Raw genomic sequence first — 27,567 nt, 5'->3', positions numbered from 1 at the left:
GGCCATGAGTGATTTTACATTTCAGATTGGTACGAGGATTGCAAAGCTTTGGGTTGACAGTTTATTCTCTCTAATGGTCTCCAGTCATTTACTGTTTGTTTTTCTAGCTTTTTTCTTTTGCTTTTTTGAATGTAGATGTCATGCAGCTTCCTGTTCTTAGCTTGTTGACTGTTTTGGCAGGCCCTAACTTAAAACTCAGTGGGACAAATTTAAATCTGGCAGTTCTATTGCACTTCGTGTCTGAGAAGATTTATATATATAAAAATATATATATCGTATATTTATGATATAGCATCCAAAACCTGTTGTATTGAAATGGGCAAATGTTAAAGACTTTTTAGCAACTGTATGATTTGGGACAGTTTTGCTGTGTGCTGGTGAATGTCTCTTTGTAAATTTTGATAGTTTGACAGTCCTGAGCTGATATTTTTCTTCCAAAGTGGCTACCATGAAGAAAGCCCCTTAGGGACACGCGACTACTGTAGACTTTCAGAAAGCAATGTTGTGCTTGATTAAGTTTAGACAGATGATGGAGTGATATAGTAAAATCATTTCTGTTAAGGCATAATATAACACAGAATGCAATGTAGTACCATTGGGACTTATAAAAATGAAATACTAAAGAAAGCCCATGCCCCTCTATGTAGCTTTCAGCAGCAGATGCAATAGATGTAATTTAGTTGTGTGCTGCTGGAAACATAATATTGATTTACCATGAATCAAGAGAAATAGCTTGTACCTTGCCTGGCTCTAAAGATTGCAGCAGTCTTGGTGAAACGTGTTACCTAAAAATGGTACTGTAAGAGAATTCCTTCTTTTTGATAGCAATGAGAAGGCGTTTGTAGCCAGGTAACAAAATCCAGTTACATGTCTAAACGGGGAGCTGAGAGGTGCTTCATGTGCTGTTGCTGGGAGCTGCCAATCTCCATGTACTTAACTCATACTTTTTGAAAGTAATGATTTCTTTAAAGCTAGGCCTAGTGTAACTTGTGTAAAATTGAAGGCAGTGGAATGAGAGGGGGCTGGAGTAGAACTTGCCTTGCAGTACTTGCACAGATAATTCCGTCTCTTTGTGTAGTGTTTGTGTACCACAAGATAACAGTATTTTTTCTGTTAAAAAGGGGGCTGGAACTTGATGATCTCAAGGTCCTTTCCAACCCTAACTATTCTGTGATTCTATGATTTGAGGTGAAGTTGGGATGACTTCAGGGAAGGTTGGTCCGGTTACTGTGTCATGTGTAACTTCCTTCCGTTTTTGAGTTCTTTTTGAGAGGCAATAGTTCTCTTGGTCTTTACTAGGTGATTTACTGGATGAAGTGATTTCCATTCCTTGCTTGTGAGTCGTTTTTTTTTTTGGCAGATAGTGTAACGCTAACAAACATTTTACTAACTTCACCTTTCAAGCAGAAACGGTGTTTTTGTATGGTTTAGGAGGTTGGTGTATGGCTTTTGTTCACTTAATCCTCAGGTGTCCTACTTTCTTGCTGAAGTAAAATGGATTTGTTGTTGAGACAAACATAGACACTGATATTTTAAAGAAAGCAGTCTAGTATTGATGTCTTGGGTTCTTGAAAATAATTTCTTCGTGCTGATCACTAGTATCGGGGGAGAAGTATTTTGAGAAACAGCTACATTGTATTTTACTTTTGAACTTACAAAAATTTCCAGTTGTAGGCAAATCAAAGCCTTCTCACAAGAGGGCTTTGCCTCCCTTTGTTATTCCTCATTTATCTTTCAGACAGTGTGCAGGTTTTAGTTGTCCTGCAAGTGAAGTCACACGACTTCACAGAACTGTGCATGTTGTATAATGGGACTCGAAAGGAGGCTTAAATTTCTTCTGTTTTCTGAAAACCATGGAGTTTAACAACAATGATTTCAATATTCTCTACTTTCAGTAAGCGAGCTTGATTAGAGGGCTGCTAAATTAATGGCAGCAGGGTGCATTGTGCAAATGAAACCTGACCTCTTTAGAGGAGACATGGTGTTTTAAATGGAATGGCTGCATTTACTTCCCCCCCCCAGTCTAGCACACTCAATTTCTCCCCAAGTATTCTTGGTGAAGAATTAGTGCTTCCAAACTCCTATGAGGCAGATTTGAGAAAGCATTAGAATAATACCTTTTGGTATTTCAAGAGCCCCCCTGCTCTTCTACAGAGAGAAATTAATACAGCAAACTATTTAGCAGTAAAAATAAAAATAGGCTGCCTTTGTACGTAGGCTCAACTTTTGGTTCTTCGCTGAGTGTTTTTATGGAACTGCTTGGTTTGTCTTTATTTTAGAGAAAGGAAGAAATTAATGTGGTTTATTTTTATGTACCAATGACTGGCATAAATATACAGTCTTGTGTGGAACAAGTTGCTGTTAGGATCGGGAAGGATGGGTGACCTAAATTGTATGTGAAAGCTGCAAGTGGTCTAACAGTTTGAGATGCTGAGTCAGTTCAAATAGAGTTCTCAAAACAATGAAATTCCCATTTGTGTGACAAGCAGGTTTAGCGACTGTATTCTGCTACACAAATACAGGGGGGGAAAACACTTAACTCCTGAAAAGAATGGGGATTCTTTCTTAAACGTCAGCCATGTCCCACATTCTGTGCCACTTTTGTCTTGGATATGTGTTAATTTTAAAAGAGCAAAACCAGAATAAAATCCTTTTGTCAGTGTAACAGATAGTGACTGATAATTGGTGGTGTGGCTAAAAATTGTTTTTTCTGCACAGTGTCTTGGAACAGTTTGAGCAATATGGGCTTTTACCTAATGTGCCTCTCTTAAAATATTGTTTCTAGCCTCTCACAAGTATTTCAGCGATACAAACAGACAGAATTGGACATGATATCTTTTTCAATCTGTTTGAAATAACATTCACTTTACTGTTAAATAATTATTGCTCTCCCCCCCCCCCCCCCCCCCAATCTTCCGTTCAGTATTTGTGTAGTCCTGAAATGCTTTGAAACGGCCAAAAGCCACATGGAAACAGAGGATGAAAAAGGATGCAGACAAAGTATTAAAATATCTGTATATATATTTTAAGTTGTAGCAAAAGACTGTGCTTAATTCCTTGAATGGAGTAAAGATTTTTCCAAACAAAGGGCATCTTGAAGACTTGTACCTGGAAAGCGTAGACAAAGGAGTCAAAATAACTAAAGAGCATAATATTTTGACCTAGATTTTGGCATATGAGACTCTTAAGATGATAGCAAACAAGACTTTGGTCTTCTAATGTATGTAGCATTAAAAAATAGTTCCATGCTTCAACCCATTTTTCAGTACTGGCTGGGTGATATTAGAGCTCTGTTAAGCAATGGAAAATTAAGGAGGTAGGAAGGCCTTGAGGAAAAAAGCCATGAGGAAAGCTGTTGAAATTGTAAGAACCCAGAAGGATACTTAAGACCAGAGTCTCTCAGTGCCTTCACACCTGAGTCTTTATACACAGTGATGATTCTCTTCTTACACTGAAATGAGTTCTTGGCTCAATGGCAGGTAAATTGAGCACTTTGAAATCTCAAATGAAAAAAGATCAGAATCTTCTAAGCAGTGTTTGCCTTTATAAACTGAGCAGGAATCAAAGCCAGTGAAACCAAAATGAAAACCTAGCAAATTTGAAAGCAGTTAACTTTAGATTTAACAGTACTTAGAGGTTATTCACCATTACCACTGTGAAATAAGCTGATAGGTTATTGAATTGTTGTGTTTGGGGAAAAATGACTCTAGATATAATACACTCAACTGCTAAAATCAGGCAGCCTAAACCAAATGTTTTTAGAATTGAATTATCAAGTAGCTGTCAAGTTCTTAGGGAAAAACATAGAACTAAAATGAATGGGAAACTCCTAGATGGGAACAAATAGAATGCAACATCCAAATCATCGTGTAAGTTTATATGAGAGAAATACTGAAGGGATTGCTCTGGAAATATGTTCCTTGTTTTTTAGTTGCCCTGTCAGAGAAGAAGATCTGATTAATGGTTAAATTTTATTTCCCATATTAAAATCCATGTTTGGTCTTGTAAATGTTTCCATAGACCATCTGTATTATTTTTCACCAGAGACTTGGTTTCAAATGCATGTTATGAATGAAAGGCTGCAGTAAATGTGGATTCTGATCATATGGATATTCTGTCTTTTGAACATTTCTGGAAGCAAATCTTATTTTACTGCTTTAATATGTTTGAAGTCTAAATTAATCTTACACCTAGATTAGCATTACTGGGATGTGATAATGGATTAAGTACTGATCTTTTTGCCCCCTGTTTCATCAGCTGCTTTGTTCTGCAGGAGTGGTAATTGCTTTGGAATGGAAATCTTCAAATGGTATTTCAGTTGATAAAGATTTGTGCAATAACCATGCAGGTATTCTTTTGCATTAAAAAAGGATTTTTCTACTATTTATTTTGACACATTAACTAGTGTAAGAGATATCAGAACGTGAATCATAATTCCTTAAAGAACTCATGTAATAGCTGTATCAGTAGTCTTGCAGAAATAAAATCAGAACATGGAGATCAGCTCATGGAAATTTTAAGCTAAAAACACGAATATCAAGTAAGAAATAGAACATTTATCAAACAGTAGACCTAATGCCACAGGACTGACTATATATGAAGTAGAAGTATCATAAGGGGACAATGTATTAGCACAACGAGAAAAGTACAAACAGAAGTACTAACATTAGTGGAAAAGCAGTAACATTACTAATATGAATAAGGTCTCCTATTTTTGATCCAGGTAAAAATTCATCTATGCTATTTTGGTCCGGATGATTAAAGACATAGCTGCAAATTTGATGGAATTCCAACCCCAGAACAAATAGAAGTCAGCTTTCAACATCAAATGAATTCACCAGAGCAGGCTAGTGTTAAGAAAGTTAACGAAGGTAATGTAAGTAAGGCTTGTAACGGACTTGTAGCTGTGCATGTGGCCAGCTACTGCATCTGACTGGGATGTGGCAGCTTTGTGTCCTGTCCTTACCCGATCACTTGCAATAATTTGACCACGGCCTGGTTTGCAGGCAGTTTGAGAAGTAACTGTCAAACAAGACCATTTATGCTGCTCTTCAAGGACAATCTCAAAACAATGGGAAGAACTTTATTGCAGTTAGTGAGGGCAGCCAGTATGCCACTGGGATTATTGTAGTGATTCCTGGTTACGGGTAAGAGATGAGAAGTCCACTGACAGCAAAATATTGAATAAGAACATTTACTAAACACGATTTGAACTTCCAACAGAGAAGAATATTGCAGAGGACAAAATTGGGAAAACCTGCCCACCAGTGATACAATTTTACAAGAAATTGATTTTTTGACATGGGAGCTTCTGTTCACAAGACGTAATGACAAACTAATACTGAAAGAACAGCCAGATCGACTCCCTTTGTCCTCTGGCAGTACACAAAGTCGAACTTCTTCCAAAATACATAACATTTTAATTTTTACAAGTAATCCAAGATGCTGATGCATAAACAATGCTGCCAGCAATCACTGTTAGAGGATCCGAAATAATCCTGTCTCAGTGCATAAAGCTTGCGTCTTCATCTACGGAAGTTGATCAGGAGAGAGCTGTCACTCTCCTTTTATTGCAGTATTAATGGCGGAGATTAATCTACTGGTGTGTTTCCAAAGTCCATATCATAAGTATATAAAATTTAATAACCAAGTCAAAATGAAAGTAAATACTTTCATTGATTAGCATAAAGGTGCTCATTTCTTTTTCAAGGGTGAAAACTGAAATGACAGCTCACGATAGTTGCTGGGATGGAAGGCAGATGAGAAAACCTTTGGATTCTTGGTAGCTCTTTCTTCTCCTGGAAAAAAATCCTGATCCACAGTGTCTTCTGCAGCAGTTTGATTCCTGCTCCTGGAGTGCATCCTCTTGTGGTGGTGACTTTAGCTCCATCCATCACAAACAACACAGTTGTGGCTTAAAAAGTATTTCAGCTGAGACCTCAGTGTATCAGCAGCAGACAGATCTTTCTTGCTGAAATTTGAGGCTGATAGTCTGCAGCTAACTTCTCATGAGGTAGCTTGTAGTGCAGTGTACTAAGAGACTGGAGTAGAAAGCCAAAAATCCTGTATGGAACTAGAGGGGATCCACTGAAGATGAGCCACAAAACAAACAAAAAAGTGTCCCCATAGGAAACAGCAGTGGCAGCCGTAAAATCAGACAATAAAGTGATCCTACCATCAGGGCAAAAAAGCAAAAAACAACTAATCCTGCCCAGAGAATCAAACTAAGCAGAAAACAAAAAGCAAACAGGCTTAGTGCAGAGAAACACAGGCACAGAGCAGCAGCCATGTTGCCACTAAAAAAATCCTGTCCTTAAGCAGATTAGGAAAATTCCTCTTGGGCTAAGCTTTCACAGCTTCCCTGCTATATATATGTTGAAGGCTGGTTTTGAATGCCTCCATAAATTGCACGTCTAGAAAATGCATTCCAGAAACCTGTGGCTTTTAAGCCTTTAGTTTTCCAAAGACGCCAAGTTGGTTGTAAAAGAAGGTGTTACAAATAATACTACAGTCTGTGCTGCATCAGTGCATTGGAACAAAATTTGTTCTTCTGATGTCTTTGAAGTTCTCACATGTACAAATGAAAATGTGTGAGCTTTCCATTTATCCCAAGAAAACAGAATTTCTTTGTGTGTCTAGTCATATACATATGTGTGCGCACACATACGAATAATGTATAGACATTGTCCAATTGTACCTCTTTAGGAACACAGAGAATGTCATTACTTCATAATCTGTATTGCTACTGTTTTAGAAACGTGATCTTCTGAAAATGAGAACCTTTTGATTTCCATTTCCAGCACATCTACATACATCCATGTGTATCATTCTTTTGCCAGCGTTGTCCTTTGTTCCGAGTAGCTTTCCTTCCATGGAAATTCTCACTTGAATTTTCCTCAGTGGGTCCAAGAGACTGGCCTCACTGCAGCTAAAGACTACTTCTGCTGGAGTCTGAATTTGAATATTCATTTCTTTTAGATGAGCTATGGAGATGCTCCTTGCTGAACTATGAAAGACGCTGCTCAGTGCCTCTGCTGTCATACTTGCAGGGCTTTGAAGCTAGCTCTCTTTCGGCTAGAAGGACAAGTTATTTCCTGTCTTCTGAAAACTTGTTCCTTAAGTTGGTCTTTGGGAGCTTTTTCTAGTTTTAGGCTCAAGTATGTATTACATAGGAAAATGAATTTTAAGAATAGTAGCAAGCTGTCTCGGCTGTGAGTCTGGGATTTGTCTTAGGAGTGACATGACTAGAACCAGACATGGCATCATAGCTGCTGATGTGCTTCTGATTGAGCTAATGGCATTATAATAATTTCCATATTATGTTCCATCCTGTTCTTGATGCTGCCTAACAGTTTATTTGCCTTTTTCTCCAGATTACAGCTGTACATTGTCTTCGATTCGCCGTCATAGTTTCTCCCTGTCCTGTCTGAAATTAGTACTAGTTTGGTGTTGCATGAGTTTATGAGTAGGTAGTTTTGTGTATATTGATTCTGGCATTGTGTTGACCACTCACCTAATAAATTCCTCACACTGCAAGGGGTTTTATGCAATTTGGTCTAACGCAGTATCTACTAATATGCTGTATGCTGGAGTTATTGGAAAATCTTATGGTCTCCCATCTAACATTTTGCTCTAATAAAATTGTGATATTTCTGCTTTTTTTTGTTTTGTTTTTACTTCTGTAAGATGTTTCCCATGCCTAAAAAATACCCAGGTTTCTGTCTGAGCATATGGGATACTGAGAATTCCTAGCCTATTCAGAGTTGCAGGAGTGCAAGTTGTAGAATTTTCTACTTTGTAAAGTGAAGAGGGGACAACAAAACTGTTGTTTGTCTTCAGTGAAGAGAGAGAATGCCTAAAATCAGTGTAAAAAACCCCCCAAACCAACACAGAAACCCGACAGCAAACCAAATGTGCTTTTGGTTGTATCTAACCTATTTGTAATTTGCTTAATAGAAGTAGAATATGGTGGGAAGAAAGTAATCATAATCACTTACTGTAGAAGCTTAACTAGTATTAGCTTCTAATACCTAACACGTTTTAAACGTAAGATACAAGTAAAAATCTAGCATCTAAGTGAAGGGTTCTCCAGTATTGCAGAGAATGCGTAACATGGTAATGTAGTCAGGGCGCAGGTCTTTAACATGTGCATGTGGTTCAGGGAGCTCCCAGCACTAAGAATAGGTTTTGCTCTTTTAAGCTGAAAGTAGCTGAAATGGACCAACTTAGTAAAGGTATCTCATAGATACGACCTACAGAGACATAATAGGGTTCTCCCATCTGAACTGTCGCAGCCTCTGTGCTATGGATGAGGATGTGTAGTTTAGGAGAAGGGAAACCTGCTGGGAAGCAGGGACCCAATCTTTGGGAAAGACCTGCCTTCCAGCTGATGTCATGGTATCCTTCTGTACTGGGGAGACTCTTGCAGCAGGGGTGATCCCTGAGGATAAAGGGAAGCTGATAGTGACGGTGGGATTCTGTTAGTAAATGCAGTTAAATGTATTTCTGATGGAGGGTGGTCGAGGAGGGATACTCTCGAGGCTGCCTTCAGGTTGCCAAGTGGAACATTGAAATAAAAGATTTCTGTGATAATGTTCTGTGAAATACCCGCCAGCTCCATGTGTTGGAATTGATAGACAAGAGATTAGCAGTCCCCAGGTGAGAATGACATAATGGTGCAAAAGGAAGCGATTAGGTGTGATGGGAGCTGATCAACCTTTTGGTACTGAATGCATCTGCCCAGGAGGAATGCACCACAGTCAAGAAAGAATCATGCTGTGAGCATGAAAGATTAAAAAGAAGGTAGCAGACTGGATACAAATCCAAAATAGCATCTCTGCTTTTTGTTTAGACTGGTCTTCCAGGAAAAAGTATTTCATTACCTCCAAAATATTCTCTCTGTTGCTTATCCTAATAAGGCACTGGCCCAGTCGGTCTGGATGGCTGAAATCTATTCTCATGACGTGTCTTAACTTTGCAGCTTCCCTAACCTTACTTAATGTTTCCTGATTATTGTCACTGTCCTGGACCTAAGAGTTGGTAGCATAGTCATGGAACTGTATTTTTTGCTGTTACAGGCTGGAATTCCTGCCCAAAGAGATTCCATGATTCTTTTTTTCTGTCATATTTTTATCCTGGTAAACATGTACAGAGCCACTTCCCTGCCCATGCATCTTAATCCATCATTCCTGAAAAATAGATACTGACAACACTATCCCGTAGGTTATCCTCCTGTGGGTAGGTGTGTGGGATGCCCATTACAGAGGATGGTTATTTGATGCCAAATATACTTCTGTTTTGTTTTTTTTAGGCTTCTAGAATTAATGTGGAAGCACTTGTAAGTTCTGTTTTGCTCCATTGCTCAGTACTGCACATGGCAGGTAACTGGAATTCTAGGCAGATTAATTTCCCTTTTCCCTTATTTTCCTGTTATATCATTTATTTGCCCTTGGCTTTTTGAGCCTTTCTTGCTCCCTGCATTTCTCAGGCTCCAGAGACTTACCTTGATATGAATACCTGAAACTATGAAGGCGAAAGTCTGTTAGGTATGAAGGAAACCACAGGTAGAGATTTTCAGACAGTACAATGGACTTAATTTCCCACTTTTTCCATTGAAATTAATGGAAATTTGTGCAGCGAGGTCCCTGTATTGTTTTGAAATACTATCTTTTTTGTCAGTCATTTGCTTTATCAGTTCCATATCCTGTTCATAAGCTGTCTAGGACTGAACAGGGTATTTAAGCATACTGAAACTGGCAAAACGTGAAATACTAAGACTAAAAATAAGGTTTAGCACTGTTCAGTAGGTATCTTGCTAATAATTATTTCCGGGTTTTACAGTACAGGTTCCTAGAATCAACACACATTTAAATTCTCTGGTTACATCTGCATTTAATATTAAACTTGGGTAGAGAGGCTTATAAATATTCAATTAGCATATTGGGAAAATGAATATTTTAGTCATCTATAAAATCTATCGATTTTTAAATAACTAGGCATAATGTCTATTGATTTTAATTTTTTGTTAAGCAAGTTGTACACTGCAATTTAAGCAGCCCAGCCATAAATGCTGGCTAGCTTCTCACAGCTTCAGGTGTGGGTGGGAGTATGAGTACAGTCGCTTTACCTCCAGCTGAAAAATATTCCAACCGCATGTTAACAAAGCAGCGCACTTTCCCAGGGGCTCATCTCCTAGTAAGGCAGCAGACTTGCATCTGAAAACCTGCTTTTTCTCTCAAGACATGTATTTTTTTGGCCAAACCTCTGATAGTCCCTGTCTCTGCGTGAGCCACCTCAGTATTTTTCTTAGATAAATGTCAAGCTGATGTTATAGTTTGTTTCAAAGATAAATACTTGTATGAAAATAAATGATGGGCAAAAAAAAATCATAGTCTTGTTTAAGAGGATAGTGGTGAGTTAATAACAGTGAAAAAAACCCTCATGAATGTTACCTGTGACTTGCTTTTTTAATCATATAAGTGAGAAAAGACCATTTAAGGTGTTAAGTCTGTCACTTAGCGTATATGTAAATCTGCAGTAACCCCAGAAGCTGCACTGGGATTACGTATGTCACTTAAGTCTCCTAATCCAGTCATCTGTAATTTCTGGACCAGATGGTGGTTTTGCTTTCTGATGTTAAAATTGTGAATTCAGCAAAGTCTGCATTAAAAATAAACCCTTAAATCCTTAAAGTTTCTGTCTGAAGATGTATCTGTCCTCTTACGTAAACTGAAATGCTTAAAATGCAGTGGTAAATTTGGTGTAATGTTTTAGGCCCAAGAATAGGATCTAAGTGGAACCCAATTTAAATGGAAAGATGGAATCGCCATCTTTCCTTTTCCTCCCTTCACTTCTAGTTTGTGAGAAATTGAAAATACATTAAAAAGTTTTGAACTTGTTGCAGTCAGAATATGTTGGAACTATTTTATCAATTTCTAAACTTTTATTGACATGAAAAAATATCATTTATCACAGAATATAAATTTAGAGGAGAATGAACAAACTTAATTCAGTTTTTGTGTATGCAGTGAATGATTTTACAGGAACACTTTAATTCTTTTAATAATCCTTGTTTCTGGCTGCTGACGTTGCACTTCCCTCAGGAGAATTTGGTGAGCACCAATACGGTGTTGTAGCATAGGCTGGGAGAAAACATTAATGTCTGAATATGGATTAATGAGTTAAACATCTAATAAAAAAATAAACCAAGGATTTTCTTATGGAGAAGACAACTTGCACCAAAGAGCATATAGGAAGGGGGTTGCCGTTAGAAAGTTAAATCTAGGGTGTTTCTTTGAAACCCATTTAGGTTATCTCTTCACAGATGGTCAGTGAACTTTTATCTTTTTATAATTTGTAGTTTGGTCCCTCTCAAAAATGCAAAATGGTCTGTGCAAACTCTCATAAGAATTTCTTTCTCACTCGTGAGCATCACAGAAGTTAAGTGTTATAACGTCTGCAACAAATACCCTTTGTATAGAATGTCCTCTAACATCTATGGAAAGGACCCCAAAATTGTAAATTCTACCCTGAAAAAAGCTATTGAACCAGGGTTGATTGTTACTGGAGTGAGATAGGCAAAAAAAGATTGGAACCACATTTAAAAAACATCAGTGAGGAAGCTTGTACAGAGGTTTATAGGTGCTTGCACCACTTCTGTACTTGATTGTTTTGATGTCCTAAAAATTTGCCTGTTGTGTGGTTTACACTTGACGTGCTGCTTCTCCTTTCCAGTATCTATAACTTTCGTAGGTTTTATAAAGTGTGTGTCGGAGAAACATGGACTTTGGTCTGGTGTTCCAGTTCGCCTATAGTATGGTAAAGACTTTGAGTTAAAAGTACTGTATTAAAGACTTTTGATTCCCAGAAGCTGAATGCTTTAACCGTGCATGGAATTGAACCAGGAAGCGTGAACAAGGTCATTGATTAGAGTAGTCCTTGTGAGATCTCTCAGGTTCAGGAAGAGCCCCTTCCCAAATCCTCTTTGGAGGACTCATCAGTGATGATTACTGATGGATTTGCACATCGTTCATCAACTTCAGAAATTTCTTCTGTACCTGTAAGAACTAATTGGAATATACCTCAAAATCTACCTTTGAAGCCAGCACCCGAATGGAAAAAACCTTGCAGTTTCTTCCAAAAGATGTAGAGGATGAAGAGAACTGTGTGCTTGATGGTATGGAAAAATAATGATGGTACAGACAGTCCTGAGTACTTGAGAGGCTTTTCCTGGTGATGAAGTCAGTGTTTGTTCTAATTTGAAGTATGGTAAGGGACAGAAGACAGAAGTTTTAGAGATTGATTAATATCTTTTGTCTTCGTATATTTTCAAGAGAGCTCATATTTATAATTTAAATGCAACAGAAAGAAAATCTTAGCCAGAACATGTCCTTGTAATAGAATCAGCTGTTTCTGTCAGTCCATTACAGAGCACACTAATCGCCCATCAGTACTAAAAGTCATTAGGCACAGTCTGCAGTTTCTCAAATCTGTGCTTTGGGAGTGAGTGCCTGTATTTTACCAGTACTTTAATTGGGGATGAATTTTCCTTTACTCTGAAACAGATCTCTTGGCACCAAGTAAGTCTGAATTATCCAACTGCATTAAATGTAAGGTTGTTCAGAAATAAATCTATGAAAGATGTTTAGATGGTATCACATGCTTTTTCATATGAGAAATCTTACTGATCCAGAAACCTTAGTTCACTTGACATTTGGGCAATTTATGATATACCTGAAGAACAGGACTGGATGTGGTTCTTTAAAAGCATGCCCAGGAATGAGGTCAGTCAGTGCTTATGGCTCCCAGCTCTGTTGTCTTTCATTTTGAAGGCAATAGATGTTGCTTTCTTGAGATGTGTTCTGCTTCCTCTCTAAGCCTGAAGATTGTTTTACATACACCAGTATGAAACTCTCACCACACTTGATCTGTAAATTCACCTTGGGTTTGGCCTAGCACCACTTTCCCCATATGGATTCCGCCTCAGAGCACTCTCACATGTCAACATGGCAAGCAGTGGTGTTACCTTGAAATTAAGATAGTCCAAGATTGTAATTCTAAAATTAGGGTAAGGTTGGTGGTTCTTACACTTATAACTTGCCAAAACAGAGAGGACCGTTGAATTGCCCCCCTTCTTTTTGTGTGTGTCTTTGTGGTTAGTTTAAATAAGCAAATAAAAACACCTGTTTGAAAGTACGTGTGAAAGAGAGGATAGGAGAGCACGTTTCAATTTAATGTTTGTTTTTCACTGAAAATATTGTTTTCCAGAACTAATTATAAAAAGGGAGTTGTAGAAATACTTTGAGTCACACTAAGTGTGATTTACATCCCTTGTATTTTGAGGAATGAATGTCTTCCTGTACACATAATACAAACGTAAACTTTCTGTGGTTATTTGCATTTGTTGTAAAAAATATTTATTGTCTGGGAATGAAGCACCAGAGCCCTTTCTTTCATCACTTCTGTCAAGGTTTTACAGTTCAGTTTGGCTGCAGTTTGGAGCCCAGCAGACATAAGCAGCATCAGAGACCATTCACTTTTGAGGCCAAAAAGAGAAGTTCAGATTCTGGTGTCTGCTTACAAAGATGTAAATCCTGGCTGGCATCTGCTTATTCCAAGTTTTCACATGGTGCTCAGCCTGTGGATTTCTTCATTAAGTGGATGATGGCCTTTAACTCTTCCTTTGCAAAAAGCAATGAGAAAACCCTTTTCCTGTCCGTCCTTCCCTGCTTGGGTTGGGCAGCAGTGATTTGAGAGGGGTAAACTGAAGTGCCTCATGTAGATTAGCTAAGCAATGAAAAATTACATCTCCTTGTTCCGTAAATAATGTCCAGTCAGAGCAGATGTAATTAACTGCTGAACTTAATGGATGCCTCGTGAGGTTACAGATGCTATCAGTCATAAACTAGATGAAGGCAAGGGAGCTTTATACGCTTGGAATTCCTTTTAGGACTAATTACTAAATATCTTTAAAATTGATTGCTTATGCTTTCAATTTCTGAGAGTGTTTTCACATGACGTATGTGGAATGGACTTGCTGCAGCTTTAGGGGAGGATGGCAGGCACCTCCACTGTTCAGGCTTTTTGAAGAATGAGAAGGTTTCTCTTCCCTAGAACTTTCTTCCAGACTGCTATTACTGGGAAACTTGGACTTATCTCAGGGGTTGCCAGGCTATCCAGGGAGACTGCTCTGACAGAGATTTTCTTCTTATCTAAATTAGTTTGCAATTATAAAGATAAAATTCTGTTGATGTATCAAAAGTCTTAGCCTAACAATTGCAAAGCAATTGGAGACCTGCAGCGTGCCTCTCAAAAACAACCACCAGAACTTAATTTCTGCCTGTCTGCTTCCAAATACTTCACAGGTTGGGGGGTTGGTGAGAAACCAGCCTGACAGAATAAACAGAACCCTTTGGACCTTTGGACTGTTGCGAGGTATCTGCTGCTGCTGATAATATTGAGCTGACCAAGTACCTTTTCTTGTTTCAGCCGCAGTGTTGGACATTGTCTCCAACAGTACATTCCAGAGCATATTGACCGAAACTCACCAAAATGATGCTGGACTTGATTATTCAGTTTAAAATTCATTAAAGACTGACTAAAGAGTTTTATAAATAAATGGATGGTCAGGTAGCCTCAATGTCAGCTGTCAATTCTTTCAGGAGCAACCTTTTAAGGAGTAGATGTGTGTATAGGAGAAATGACAACTGACTTAATCATAGATTAATATTAGTGCAAGCCAACAAGGGAGCAAATAAACCAGGATTTGTGTATTTGTCATGCTCTTGGCATTTTTAGCAGCTGTGACAGTTTCCTTGTGATTGTTGCATGCCCAGTCTTGAAGGAATTTTTGGTGCAAGTCAAGACAGAGTCATTTGAAGAGCAGTTTCTAACAATAGCGTTCCAGCTGCAGTCCTGTGCGTCTCCACGATGACTCCCTTTGCTGCGTTCTCCAGAATGCTGTAGAACGTGACCTTTTGACTTAACATTTCTGAAACTGGTGCACTCTGGCAAAATGAAAGAATGTTGAACAGTTGCTCCCATTATTTTGGATGGCTGTTCAGTGCTGGGCAGGCTTTTTGACACATGGGGTGGATCAGTAATGTGCTTCATGGCCTTGATAAACCAGAATTAAGTAATGCGAAAGATGAATGAGCTGTCTAAGCTGTGGGCTTTATTCCTGCCAGTATTCCCTCTCCCTTAGGCTAATTTGTGCAAAAATATAATACATGTAAGGAAGATTTGGAACATTTATTAAGGGTGTTATTGCTCAGGTTTTGAAGTATAACCTGCCTTTTATTTACAGGGGACTACCATGCATCTTGCTGCTTATTTCATTGATCCACACGCACCTTTTGGGTAGCTGTTATTGTTCATTTCAGGGAATAAGTTATCATAATGGTCTTCTGAAGCCACTCTGCTGTTGGAATTTATGAGTTGTCTGTTACGAGAGCAAATTCACATTTTTCCTTCTGTTCTGCTGTTCTTCCTATGCTGCTGCACCACATCTAAGACTCTGGGTTGGCAAATTCAAGCTGCAATCTTTAGATTTTCCTGCAAATGAAATGACATCTTCAAAACATCATCTTTTATGTGCTACCTATCATTTAAATGTGTTTGGCAAGTGTATTTGAAGAGGGCTGCTGCTAAAGGGGTTTTTCTTTCAGCCCGGAGGAAAAAAAGCCAAATTAGTAAATTAGTTTGCTGATGTCTAAGGGTTGAGCAGCTGAGTTACTGTACCTGCTGTTATTGAGGTGACCAGGGTTCCCAGAGGTTGTTTCTAATTTCCAGAAACTGTTCAACGTTTAACCTCATGTGAAAAGTGTGGAATCAAATAGGAAACCAGCTATTTTCCTCACTAGACTGCTGCTTGACTGGTAGCATGAAATTAGAGTGACCCTGTGCTCTTGATCCCAAAAACCCCAGAGACAGGAATGAATCCTGTGGAGGAAATGAGATTTGGAGAACTGCAAGTCATTTCATTGCTCTGGCTAGTGAGGGATGTGCATGCACCACCCTGCCCTTGGCTGCAGACACCTACTCCTTGCCTAATCTGTATCTCAGCTGTGGCAGCTGGCTTATTCCTGGGGTTGGGTAACTCTCCATTCACCCACTTGGGAATGTGGTTTGCATGCATCGGTTTGATTGTCACCTGCCTATCCAAGCCATGATGTGTAGCTCCAGTGGTGTTTGTTACCACAAGTGGATTCAGTTTGGCCTATGGTGTACTGTGTAATGTCATATTTTGGGCTTGAAAACATGATGTAATGTTCAAAATACGGAGCAGACATTTCAGCTTCCTAAAATACATATATGTGGGAGTGGGTACTGAAACTATTCTGAGGAAAGCGGGAATTCTTGTCTGTTTTGAGATGTATTCTGGAATTATTTTAGGTCAAGTAACCAATATCCTAAATCTTATGGAAAGCCCTGAGGTTAAGTGATGTAAAAGGTTACTGGGCAACTTCTGGAGGCATATATTCTTGACAGGTTAATGCACAGATGTGACCTGGAATCCTTAGCTTTGCCTACAAAGGACGAACATTGCATTTTCCAGACGGGAGGGAAAGTAATTTGCTGTGTTTGAGAATTTTGCTTAGAGTTTAAAGGGCTGTTAGCTTTATTTTCTTCTGCAGTAATAGAATTTGAAACGAATCCAAAGGATTTATTTTATTTTATGCTGACTAATATGGGATTCCTAAGCTAAAGAGAAGTGAAAGGCCAGAAGATGCTAAAAACATTAAATGCATCATTGGGTGATTCATGACCTGTGGGTTTGAAGACTGATATAAACTGATTATTTAGAAAAATAGGGTTGCCTGTTGGTTAACCAGCTGAGGTTTCTTTCCCCATTTGGATTTATATGTTAATGTACTTTGCAAATTGCATTTTTACTGACGTGTAACTTGTGTTGATGTAGAGAACTAATCCAAATAATACATGTCATTTGCTTTGAACTTGTAATATATTTAGGGTAACACAGGGTGAACAGGTACACCATTAACTCTTCTAGTGCCACAAACATTGTCCTGAAGGTTCTAGCATCCTGTCACCATGAAAGTGAGATGAGATTCCTTAGGAAAGGGCAGTTCCAGACAGTTTGGCTGGTACTGGAAATGTGGGAAGATGCTCTGGGTCTGAGCTATCCATGGCAATTCAGGATTTGTGTGATTGCAGGCATAAATTCTGTATAGTGTGGGGGAAGGTCTGGGAATTAAAATTGGTGTCCTCTCAATATTTTCAATGGTATTTGCAAGAGCTTGGGTATGCATTTTCTGTATTTTGAGCATCTCTGTAGCTAAGCAGATGATCTAACAGTATGATCCTGAATTTAGTTTCTAAAGAGCCAGTATGTTATAAAAAATATCTGTAGCATTTACATAGGTTAAGCTGACATTCAATACAGATATGGTTTTAGTGGTGGTATTTAAAATCCTTTGCTGATGAGTTTGGGTAACAAGTTCAGATGTGATAATTTCCGGAGAGAGAAATGAAGAAGTACCATTTTTAATAACCAGAGAAGAAAATTTATTTTTCTTGACAGATTCTGATAGGAGAAAGAGAAGCTTAATGTGGGGTGGGTAGTTCTTTTTTTTTAATCACCATGAAAAATTCCTCCCTGTTAATCTGATGGATGGATTACAGTTTGTCCTTGCATGGCCAGGTTGTATTTTCCATCAGAACTGGAGATTCCAACCCTCATTATATCATTTCTGTAATGCAAATGGTTATGTATAGAAAGAGATTTAATTAATCCCCTGCTGGTTGGTAGCATACCCTAAAGCCAAACAGAGCCAGCAAAGGGAAAGTAGTAAAACACGAGTGCATGGTACCAGGTCACTGACTGTCAGTGGAGTTTCATCATCTGTGAAATATTAACTTATTAACTGAGATGTATTTACTGTTGCAGCTGTAAAAATATTTGTCTGTTGTCCCACCTGGTATGATAGTGAGCTACCTTGCAAGAGAGCCAAGGTCAAAGGCAGTCGCAGGAATCATGCTGTCTGCTCTGGCAGAAATATGCAACAGCCTGAGTGTAGCGATGGTTCTCACTTTAATATGAAAGGACTAGGTTTAAGCTGCCGTCAGTGCAGACTCCAGCATCCAACTTTGCCTGTGGGTCTGTGCCATATGTGCAGCTACATATTCAAGGACAAATTGCAAGACTGAGAGAAAGTGACAGAATTTGAGTGATGGGCTCCTGGTTTCTTGACACTTTTATAATGTAACATTATCTATTTAAAAGATACGGGCTGTATTGTAGGTCAATGAACAAATAGTTTTCCAGACTTCCATTTCATACTGTGTGCCTATATGTAGGCAAAAAGCCAGCAGTCTTACTGCTGCCTGAAACACTCCTGTTTTCAGATGCAGTTTCTGTACATGAAAGATGACAATAGAATACATTTTCAGTATCTGTGCGCTAAACAATATATTATGTAAACAGAAAAGTGATCCTTAAAATGACCAGTGTGTCTTCTAGCTTCCTTGCTCCCTCAGAAATGATAGTGAGGATGTAATCCTATTGTGAAACCTGAATCGTAGCATGTGACAGTGTCCAACTGATTTTATATCTGCGTGGTCTGAGATGATAAAATTCGAAGGAAACAAATACAAGGAGCCGTTTTGAAGGAGGGTGTTTGAACCAGCTTTGTGTAGACTCCACGATGCTGAGTTTCTTTCCCAAGGTTCAGTTTTTAACTAGTTGTCTGAAAATCTGCTGATTCTTTTGTCATGTAGAGATCAAGTCGCATGGTTAATAATTATGCCTTGAAATATGGAACTGATACAAAAAATTAACTTTCAGAACAGTCTGTTCATGTCACTTCAGTACTTCAAGATTTAATACGCTTCTTATTTTTTTTGGATCTGTGAAAGAAGTAGTTTCTGCTTCTGAAAGCATGAATAATGTGCAAAAATCTTTTAAAATGTTCTTATGCCATTTATTACTTCCTATAAATCCAGTATAAATGTAAGCCTGTCGTTTGAGGGTTATGTTGACCTGGAGAGCAGGTGGCATGGAGGCTGGCTGAAGCAATAATGGTAATATATAGAGGTACTGGCAACATGAGTGCCTCGGGAGGCAGATGTGCTGCTGAAGGAGGCAGCCTGAATCTTGGATGTTCTTGTGTTGTTCTCATCAGAAGGGGGGTCTTGAATGAAAAATGTTCTTTAGGATAAACTAGCACATTTACTTAGAGGATTTCAGCTGCACCCTGTAAATAGCGCTTCAGATCAAGTAGTCACAGCGCAGTACTCTTTTATTAGTAACCTTACCTCTTAAAATGTGTTTTCTTTTTTCAGGGTATGTGGATATACAGTACCAACCTCCTTTCTGGAGCTGGTGAAAACCAATCACGTAACATCACATCCTTCATCATTTGCTATCTAAAATGTTTACTATGAAACTGACTCTAAGTGGCGTTTTACCTTTATAGGGTACTTGTGAAATGCCATTGAACGTCAGTGTTTCCCATAATTATTTGATCAGTGCTTTGACATTGCCCCAGCATTTTTAGATGTAAGCTCCTGTTTGGTCCCATCACACGCATTAAAGCGTGAAGCCATCTTAAGACCCAGCTGAGTCTCCACCCTGTGTGTGTATCCCTATCTCTGGGAAGCGTTTTTGTTGTCTGCTGTGTTCCCTGGAGGTGTGCAGTGTTCTCCTGACAGTGGATATCCTCAAATAGGTACCCTGAAGTAGGTCACCCGTGCTGTCTGCAGTCTGCTCCTTCCTTGCTTCCGTCTCAAGGCATTTTCTTTCTTCTTCTTCCCTGGGGTGTAGCTTTTTTAGACACTGATGATTCAGGAAAAGCAAAGCTTATAATTACACTGCTCACAGTATTGTGGCTTCCAGCTCCAGTGCTTTTGTACTGGCTCCACCATTCCTGGCCTGGTTTGGAGGATGATAAGGAAGTGCTGTTCCCAGCCATGCTGTGGCAAGGTGGAAAAGGGCGAATAGGGCGCAGGCCTGGTGTTTGTCCTAGGACAGGAAAAGTGCTGCAGGAGTTGGGGTAGGACTTGATGTACAGCTCACGGGGTTTTTCAAGGGGATTTTAAGGCTAACACAAGATGAAGTGGAGTGGAACAACAGGTATAAAAATTGATTGCTTTGATTGTACTCTTTGTTGTCAAGACCACAAAGATATTAAATTCGAACTGCTGGGTATCGATTCCAGAGCTGCTCTGTGTTTGTCAGGGTGGAGGTGCAGAATGAAACCGATTGCTACATGGATAGAATAATATTTCAGGTGTATCGAGATATCACCTGCTAGCACTTTTCTCCTTCCTGATGTGGAAACTCAGTTGATCACAGATTTCAAAGGATGATTTCAGGAACAAAGCCCAAGTGAGTCCTTCTTTAACCTTGCATACAGTGAATCCTGAATTAGCTGCATTATAGGAAGTATTAAAGGTAATATTATTGTGCGAGTAAAACAAATGTACAGTAGTAGAGGAACAGAAAAGGTTTGTCCACTCCTGTTACTGGACCACGATTCCTGTGGTGTATGTCTGTAAGTCACAGTTAACGGACCTGTGCTTTTCAGTGGCTTTTCAGCCCTAATGACTAGAGCAAAGCTTGTAAAACTGAATCCTAAAAGCTCAAAAAATAGAAGGTATAGAGATTTAAAGGTCACTGTTTTCCTTTTTCATCTGTACTATTAAATTCCAGAGTTTTCTACATCCATTCTGAAGTGTTTTGGGGCCGACTGTGTTGGAATAAACAGAAATATGCTGTTTGAATTGAAAAAGTACCCACTGCTAAGCACCTTTGTTATATCAGATATTCTTTAAAGATGATAAATTAAATACACCTGAGGAGATGCTGTAAGAGATACATATATATATAGATGCAAAGAGAGTAATATATAATAACTGTATCTTACCTATATATCCATTTGCAGTGGCAAAAAGCTGTCACTGCTACCTAGACTTCACAGTTGGAAACTAATTCTTTCCAACAAACGGGAGTGGAAGAAGCACCTTTCTAGACTATAAACCACACAACCTGTTATAGATGCTAATGATTTATTATCTTACATACTTGAAATGTTTTGATTAGATCTTGACAAGTTTGTCTGATGATAGGAATTTATTTCGTGATGCTGTAAGCTGTCAGGCTTGTGAGAATTCACACATGGAATTTGCTCAGTGCTGTTCAACAGCAAGGAAATTTCAAAGTGTAGGGAATTTGAAAATAAAACCAGCATGGGTAGGATTTAATGATGCTTTAATGTTTTTTGTAAGTTCTCGTAGCTGTAATTTCTTGGTATCTTTGAAAAACTTTGCCAATGACCAGTATCTGACTTAACAGATCATTGGCAGGTTGTCATTCACACTGTTAGTCATGTCAGTCAGCACGTCACCATCACTAAATACGGAAAAGAGATCGCTGGAGATGATGGATTTGTTCTTCTATTGACTATTCTCAATGTTCGGGGGGCGGGATCAGGGATAAAGGAGGCGGGGCCAGCCCCAAGGGGCGGGGCCGAGGGGCGGTGTCAGGCGGGGCTGAGTGTGGGGCAAGCATCGGCAGCGGCGGCTGGCGGGCGGCGGCTGCCACCTAGTGGCTCCGTGCGGAAGCGCAGGGCGGATGTATGGGTGCATGGGGGAAGCACCGACGTGCTGAGATGGACGTTGAAACCCAAACCCGGGGAGGGTTGGTGTGTCGCGGTGCTGTGCGCATCACTGCCTGTGCCTTCTGCGTGCTCGTGGTCTGTGCGACTGAACAAAAACCGTAAAATTTCCGGCCTTCCTCTGCTTTTGGTGCTTGGGCGAAAACCGCTGCTTTGAAGTGGTTGCTGATCTCATTAGCCTTGGATTTCATTTTGTGATAATATGTTAACTAGCTAGAATAAACAAATTAATAATTAGTTCCACGTTATTTAATTATTTTATTTAGTGTAATCTTGTTATATTTAATATTATTAAAATAAATAAAATAATTAAATATTAAAGTAATGTATACATTTTAAAAAAGCAATACCAAAAGCCCCTCTGTGGCATTAATTTTTCCTTCTGGTGAGAGGATTGGAATATTGGGTACCAGGGCTCTGGAAGGGGTGCAGGTACAGTGCTGATGAGGGATGTAGAATAGAACTAATTATTGCTTTATCTGTGTTTAGGCTTTAATTTCAGTTATTTTTGCTCTGTTGATTGCTTAGGACTTTGAGACTGCAAAGGCAATGATTATTCGGACAAAATGAGTTATTTTTATACCCTGAACTACAGTGATATAGTGTGCAGACTCACATTTTCACTCTGTGCCCAGCTATACCCTGAGCATGTGATCAGAAGGGCCAGCTTGCTACTAATTTTGCTTCAGCCCTTTACTGATAAATAAATGAGTAATACATAATAACAAGTGAAATTAACTGAAGGTTTCCATTCTTTGTTTTTGTTTCAGAAGGAGCTCAGCCTCCCCAGAAGAGGAAGCTTGTAAGTAGAATTATTCTTTATTCATCACTTGGTTTGTTTTGAACATATATAGCTGTTCAGTTGTGGAAATCGTTTAAATGGGCAGATACTCTGTTTTGTCTGTTAGCATTTTCAAGAATCTGTCAGGCACTTGGAAGCAGCTAGCTTGAAGCCTCTATTCATTTCCTTAAGTGTAGCAGGAAAAGCAGTAGTAGTGTAAGCTTACTTCTAATTACCAGCTTGAGCTGATCCTGATACAGAAGTAGCTGCGGTGTTGAGTGTTGCTTGCACTGACATCGCTGAACCGAATCCACAGAAGTCACTGATTATTTATGTGATATGGACAACTTTGATGACTGCTCTTCAAACAGTCTGTTGACAGAGGTCTGAGTACGTAGCTCCTGGGCCATGAGGTCAGGTGTTTGTGGAGCAGTCACTGTAATGGAGATATTTCGACAACGTGGCAATTGGTGGGGAAAGTAGGCTTTTAAAAGTGTGGTTTAAGCAAAAAAGCATTTCTTCAATACTTTATGATGTTTAAGGACATTTAGTGAGCTATCTTGTGTTTCAGTGGTATTGTGACAGCTTAGCTTCTGCTGTGCTTACAGATTTATGGTGGAAGAAATTGTGTTATTGATTGCATTATATAAAAGAGAAAGCTCTTGTACTGCCTGCTATTGCATTATGATTTTAAATTGTTTCCCAAAGCTTGTAGACTACAGACACGAAGCTGACAGAAGCGTGTAACCTTTCTTCCTCAGGTTTCTGGTTCTAATGAGAAATTATTTCCAGTCGTTCAATGTAAGCTATCCTCTTTGTACAAGAACCAGTGTTTAGAAAATGCTGTGTAGTGCCAGTGATTCAGGACTGAACAATACAAGGGATCAAAAGGCCTTTTTTTTAAGATGGGGCATGACCAGACCTTTTTGTTTCGTTCATATGACAGGGGTGAACCAGCCAGGGAATTATTTAAAGAACATGAAACACGGGCTGCTTATTATATTTTAACCAGCATGCCTTAAAGGCTGACTTAACTGTATGTGGTAGGTTTTTACGAAGGGTGGTGTTCATGATTTGAAGGTCACGAAGGTTCTTAGAACAAATGGTGGAGCAGCGAGTTATCAGTAAGTTTTTGGTTTAATGTAACTCTTACCCATTTTGGTATAAAACTTCTGGAACTGAAACTGAGGATGCCAGAGATATTCCCTTCCTTTGTTCAAGCGTGGAGGTGGGTATGACACAAAACCATTCGTGTACTCACATTTCAAATATCTGAGATACAAATAGCTTCAAATGCTTTATTTAGTAGTAACTAAACCAAGTAACTGAATGTTTTATTTCTATATTGATGTAACACCTTCAGTTTTCATTACTTCACTTGAGTTTTCTTCCACAAGTGAATGCCTTTTAAGACATCATTATGTGAAGAAATTTAGCAACCTGTGTCAAGAAGATCCAGGCTATAAATTTTGAGCATCAGGTTGCAGCTGTTAGTGAGGCTGAAAATCTATGAAGAATTGAAATGTCTTCTGTCAGTTGCCTGTGTTTTGTAACTGTTTGAGTGCAGTTTCTGGAAGTACAGATTACATAGTTAAGTCTACCAAGTGATTTCTTGTTGTTTGAAAAGTTTAACTATTTAAGCAGTCAATAGTACATGGTGGCCTCTGTATATTTGTGTTAATGCTGTGCTGTTAAGCATATGGGTGTTGTGGAGCTGATGTACATGATTTGCATATCCCAGTATCAGAGTGCTTGCTTGATTTAGAAAAAATCCACTGTTAGTCTTGGAATGAGGAATTAGAGGAATTTATGTCAAAAAGTGGAATAATTATAATATGTGTGTGTATATATGTAAAAAATACACACATGTAGAAATTTGTTTAACTGTTCTGTCAGAAAGGTTGGCCTAATGGTGTGCACTTACATACAGACTGTAGGCAGTTCTTGGTTCTTCTGGAGGCTTTTCCTGTGCTTGAATCAACTGAACAGTGAACCTCAGAAGCAAAACTGAATTCTGAAAACAAATTTTATTCTGAAAAGCTGTTGTTCCATAGCTAATGAGCAGGGTTGGTTATGGATGTAGCTAAGCCCTGATTCATCGACTGTCATTCATTGACTTTTGTTCACTGACAGGAGCAGAAGCAGGAATTGACAGAAGGATGCAGTACCTGGCTTGGAGCCAGAAACCCTCAAGAGGTGCATCCATTTTCTGCACAAACTCCAGCCTTTGTAGCAGTTCAGTACCAATTGCGTTATGTAGAAATACACAGCCCTGCAGCATTTGTCTGTGTGCTAGTCTGGACCTTGGGTGCATCTACTACTGTTAAACATTGTATTTGGGGAGGAAATAATTATTTTCCATCCAGACTGAAGAAGAATGAAGGCGTGATTGTTGCTGCTTGCTAGGTGATTGCTTTGGTTGATTGTCGAGTTAGAAAGGTTTTACACTGTGGACTAGCTATGGTATTTGTCATCACCACATGTAGAAGGTCAAGCTCTTCCTGACAATGCTTCTTTTTCTTCACCTGACTCTCATTGCTTCATATTTGCCTGGGTCAGTGTTAGTAGTTGCTATTTTTCTGCAGGAATTGATTGTAGGCATAACAACAGTTGATACGCTTGTTTGCACTGAGGAAAGAGTGGAGTTAGATGGCTGGCTGGAGAGCGTGAGGAATTTTGTCACCTAAAGAAGGTTTTGGGTAGAGACTGAAGAGAAGGGGTGGTGAAATGGAGCCTGTAAAGTCTGTTCATTAGCAATTCTGCTTCCATATTAGAGGAAGTGAGCACAAGCACAATGTAAATGATGGCTTTGGCCTTGAAGATCTTGTAGTCTAATCGTGAAATAATCAGCACCGAGTGAGCAGGCATATAAAACAGATGGGGGAATTGTATGCATGGTGACATTAAGAGGAATGCCCGATTATTTAGATATCATTTTGTTGTTAATGTGCTTAAAGTGAGTCTGTTTCTGTTAGGGGGATTATATTTAATACACTAAAGGGAAGTATACTCAACTGAGTTGCAGGCTACTAAGGGTTGAATAATATAAACATGAGAACAAGAACAAGGAGTTATCTTCTCTCTCTGGTGTGGTTCAGTAATCAGAGTTCAAAGTTTTCCTTTGATAAATAATACATATAAATGTATTGGTTATGTTTTCCCCATGCTTTGTTCACAAAAAGTAATTAACATTAATGAATATTTTCTTTAATTTCAAATAGTGAATGTGAAGTGATAGACCCAAACTTTGATCTCCATCCTATTAGTGGAAGTGGTTTAATTATTTCCAGTGATTACCCAGTTCTGTTCTTTGGTGCTCTCTTTGCACAGAGATTGTTTTTTGTATAGCTGGCTGCAGCTTTCAAATGGTTTTGATGTGCACCTGCACTTGAAGCACACTGGAGACATTCCAGACTTGAAAGGACAAAGGTGGGATCTGCGCAGCAAGATGGGGCTCCTGATGAAGTGCTCATGTGCATTCATGTGTATAACACCAACTCGGCATCCAAGAGACCAGGCTGTAAACTGCACGTTTTCATTGTGGCTGCAGGATGCAACACCGTCTTCTCTCAATTGCCTCCCCAGCTAATCAGCAGTCACTAAATCGAGTTGGGGTTGTGTTTGAACCGTCTGCTTTCTTGTTCAGTACCCCGTTTTTAATAAATTCACTTGTTTATAGCATGAACTCTATTGACCTGTTCAGATTCTTATGAGAAATGTGGGTTTATATTTGCCATCCACATGGTTTCCTAGGCAGGGTTGCTAGCCTGGGTCGCTGTGATTTTTGTACTATCTAAACACAAAATTTTCAAGAAGAGAAGATTTCTCTCCTACAGTATATCTAAATTTGAGAAGAGTAATTTCCACAGCAAACTAAATTGGCTAAACCAGTTTCTGATTTCGGATGCATGTTATTCTTTGTTAATTCTTTCCTGCTGTCAACCATCTGTACCAAATATAATTTTAAAGTCTGTGTGTGGATGGAGGAAGAACACAGGGACATGAGAAACATGAAAAATAATTATAATTCAGAATATGTGCAGTAAAATACACATTTAAATAAATCAGATATTACCAACTGCTCTTTTGAAGGTGATGGGTGCTGATAAATAGTATTTATCTCAAATTTTTATGTCTATCTTTATGAAATGTGGTAAGGAACTTACTAGTGCTTGCTGAAGACGAGCAAGGCTTTTATGGTAGTTTTTATTCCTTCTGATCTCTCTTTAAGGCAATTTATGTCCATTGTGGGGCTCGTTTTCTCTCTTTCTCTCTCTCCTGTGCCCTTCCCTCTACTTACAAACCTCTGAAGGTTCTTAGTTTCTGCAGCCTTAGACATTTCATAGGCTGTTTCATTAAACAAGCCTTCATCGTAATTTGTTAAAACTTACCCCCAGTTTCTTGACAGTAAAATAACACACAAACACTCCAAGGAATTCCTTTGGGAGGATATGCTGAATACCAGTTTCTACTTGTCTTATTTTAGAGCTTGGAAACAACAGCAGGTTTGATGACAGGAAAAAAGAATTCTGGCCTTTGGTGCTGGTTTATGTCTTTGTCTTGCCATGCTCAGGTGCTGTGGGAATTTCCTCTGTATCTGCAGAGAAATGGAGTATATCATTCCATTTCTGTTCTCCTTGGTGGCTAAGCGCTTCTGCTGGATGCCATTTCCCTGCCAGGAGCAAGTGGTGTGCCTCAAGCGTGGAGAAGTCAGTGTGCTGGAAATGGAGAAAAAAGCAGTTCTGAAAAAGGAATGGGGAGTTTTGCTTCCTTCTCACTCTGTTCGGTCTTGGATCTGGAAACAGAGTAAGAAATAATGCGTCTCTTCAGTGCTTTCTGCTTGTGAAACTTTGTATGGATGGGGAGAGAAAGCGGTGGTGTTTGCTAACCACCCCATCCTTTTCTGAGCTGCGTAGAAGCAGCCCACAAGCAAGTAGATCAAAAATAACCAGGCATTCTTAAACTGATATGTGGGGCTGGCTCTGGGGGTGGAACGTGCCGAATTACTCCTGCAGGTCTCCGTAGGAGTGTTGCTATTTGTATATTAGGCTTTAAAAATAATGTGAAAGCATTGTTTCCATTAAAAAAGTGATATAGTGAATAAGGGGGATTTTAGTGTTCTGTGTATAGCGTCATCTCAAAGACCAAGAA

The 27,567-nt window shown here is 39.1% G+C and overlaps 1 protein-coding gene across 17 annotated transcripts in view; it reads left to right on the top strand.

The window, feature by feature from the left end:
• Window positions 1–27,567, top strand: part of MAST2 (microtubule associated serine/threonine kinase 2) — a 213,411-nt gene that overhangs the window by 78,997 nt on the left and 106,847 nt on the right. For 14 of the 17 annotated variants that reach the window (XM_061451359.1, XM_061451358.1, XM_061451357.1 and 11 more), the window contains one exon: window positions 22,406–22,437. In XM_061451359.1, coding sequence (XP_061307343.1) covers window positions 22,406–22,437 — 32 coding nt within the window. Of the gene's footprint in view, window positions 1–4,723; window positions 4,877–22,404; window positions 22,438–27,567 lie in introns of those variants that run through there. The other 3 variants (XM_061451368.1, XM_061451372.1, XM_061451371.1) reach the window with 3 other exon arrangements.

The sequence above is a fragment of the Pezoporus flaviventris genome, unplaced genomic scaffold (genome assembly GCF_033815535.1).
Source record: "Pezoporus flaviventris isolate CSIRO_AGI_PZ_B2104156 unplaced genomic scaffold, CSIRO_AGI_Pfla_v1 ptg000013l, whole genome shotgun sequence".
NCBI classification, from domain to species: domain Eukaryota; kingdom Metazoa; phylum Chordata; class Aves; order Psittaciformes; family Psittacidae; genus Pezoporus; species Pezoporus flaviventris.
This window is presented reverse-complemented; position numbering and strand designations above follow the sequence as displayed.